Source organism: Labrus bergylta, chromosome 13 (genome assembly GCF_963930695.1).
Source record: "Labrus bergylta chromosome 13, fLabBer1.1, whole genome shotgun sequence".
Taxonomy (NCBI): Eukaryota; Metazoa; Chordata; class Actinopteri; order Labriformes; family Labridae; genus Labrus; species Labrus bergylta.
Window position 1 is genome coordinate 27,398,437 of NC_089207.1, and position 2,307 is coordinate 27,400,743.

The following is a 2,307-nucleotide window of genomic DNA, read 5'->3' on the forward strand; positions in this document are numbered from 1 at the left end:
GAAAATGCAAGTGCTCTGAAAAGGCAACTATGGCTTTAAAGTGAAAAGAAAACACTGATTGTTGTTTCACGTAATAACTTTTGATGCCAGATGGGCTGTGTTTTTAGCAACACTGGAAGCCCATTTTGTTGCTATGTTTACTGAGAACAAGAATATTAATGAGGCTGAAGGGATGCTGGGGATTACGTGGGGCACTGTCTCTGTTAGTGTGTTCAATGGCTAATATGTAACAACTGTAAAAGCAATGGTCTGTAAAACATCTAATGGATACCCAGCCGAGGTGCAAACAGTTTCTGTAACATTTCTTAAAATGCTGAGCTCTTGTGACTTGGAAACACATTATTTTACTCCTTTTTGGTTCAACCTGAAGAGCTTGCAGTTGTTACCATGGTGCAGTTGGATGATTTACAATGTCAGGCTGGGATATAAAACTATCTTAGGTGTAAACGTGGTTCATGGGGCTTTGACTGGTGCTGAAGAAGCTGCTGTGGCACTCGGGCACACAGCAAGAAAACCTCAAATGGACTTTGTGTACAGCAGCGGGGTCCTTGTTATACAGCACCTCCAAGAAAACTACAGGGAATACCATGACTTCCTCAATTACATGTCAACTGTTGGAGACCCTCGCAATATTTTCTCTGTGTATTTCCCCCTCTGGTTCCATCTCAGTCATACTGTTGGCATCAAGATGATATGGGTGGCAGTTATTGGAGATTGGTTCAATCTTATTTTCAAATGGTAAGCAAGTTTTAGATATTTTATCTGAAAGAGCAGTTTGTGTCTTTACCAGATTTTCATCCAAATTTTTTTTTTTTTTTTCAGGATTCTGTTTGGGCAGCGACCTTACTGGTGGATACAAGAAACTCACTTCTACAACAATGATTCATTCCCACATTTGGAGCAGTTTCACATTACGTGTGAAACAGGGCCAGGTAAGCACACAGTGTGCAGAATATTTCAACCTAAACCAGTCACACTATCTTTCACTGTCAGATTATTTTCTTTGATGTTTCTTAATGCAGGAAACCCGTCTGGTCATGCCATGGGCTCGTCATGTGTGTGGTATGTGATGATCACCTCTGCTCTGAACTTTAGCAGGCCATCTTCCACTGTCACTTCAGTGCAGAGTTCTCAAAGGTACTTGTTTACTTTCGTATCCTTACATCACTAAACTTTAATGTTTTTTCATTTGTGGTCGGGTCTGAATATTTCCAAACTTTCAGGTTTTGTCTTCTGAAGTCTTGCCTGTGGATGGTTTTTTGGATCATTCAGATAAGCGTTTGCATCTCGAGGGTTTTTATTGCAACGCATTTCCCACATCAGGTTGTCCTCGGTCTATTAGCAGGTGAGTCTCATATACTGATGCTTTATGATATGCCAAGAAAGTTGTTAATGTCATCTTTATTGTTTTCTTTTTCTAAAATATGTAGGTATGCTGGTTGCTGAAGTGTTTGATCACATCCCCTCGTTGTACAATGCAAGCCTGAAAGCGTACCTCCACACAAACATTTTCCTTTTCTGTGTTGCTGTTGGCTTTTATCTGCTCCTCCAATCAATGGACATCAATCTATTGTGGTCAGTTACTAAAGCCAAGAAGTGGTGCGCTAACCCTGATTGGATCCATCTTGACACCTCACCTTTTGCTGGTCTAGTGAGAAACTTGGGAGCGTTGTTTGGTCTGGGCCTCGCTGTTAACTCTCAGATGTTTATTCAGAGCTGTAAGGGAAAGAATGCCTACAAAAGTAGATTTAAACTCATGTGTGTGACAGCAACTCTCACATCTCTGAAACTTTATGACTTGATCAAAATGCCCACGCACACTGAGCTTCTGTTCTACATCCTATCGTTTTGTAAGAGTGCTTCAGTTCCTTTTGGTGTGGTTGCTGTTATTCCTTACTTTGTGCATTTGCTGATTGGAGATGAGAGGAAGCTAGCTTAGACTGTGCATGAATCATGTACTTTTGCACCTCCAAAACTCATCACAGGTTAAATAAAAATAAAAATATCAAAGAGGTTAGGTCCTTTTTACAGACAACCTGTTAGACTGTTATTTACAGTTATTGCACAGTTACATAAGCACTGAATTTGCAATAGTACATATTGAAATAAGATTCATACCTTTGTAAGAATGTTACATAGACTGTTTTGTGGTTAACTTGAAATGAAAGTAGCAATTGTATCATGTGTAGGGTGCCTATTGTTTTGTCTTTTCGTTGTTTTTTGTTTAGCATGTACAGTAAAAGCCAGTGTGAATGTATAAGTAAAGCTTTTATGTCATGATGTTTGAAATAAAACTGATAAACTTTT

The 2,307-nt window shown here is 39.3% G+C and overlaps 1 protein-coding gene across 1 annotated transcript; it reads left to right on the plus strand.

The window, feature by feature from the left end:
* Nucleotides 1–221: 221 nt before the first annotated feature.
* Nucleotides 222–2,307, plus strand: LOC109991789 (glucose-6-phosphatase 2). The gene is made up of 5 exons (XM_020644170.3): nt 222–738; nt 823–932; nt 1,023–1,137; nt 1,224–1,345; nt 1,431–2,307. The coding sequence occupies exons 1-5, from the start codon at nt 245–247 to the stop codon at nt 1,937–1,939; spliced, it is 1,350 nt and encodes a 449-aa protein (XP_020499826.2). The 5' UTR covers nt 222–244; the 3' UTR covers nt 1,940–2,307.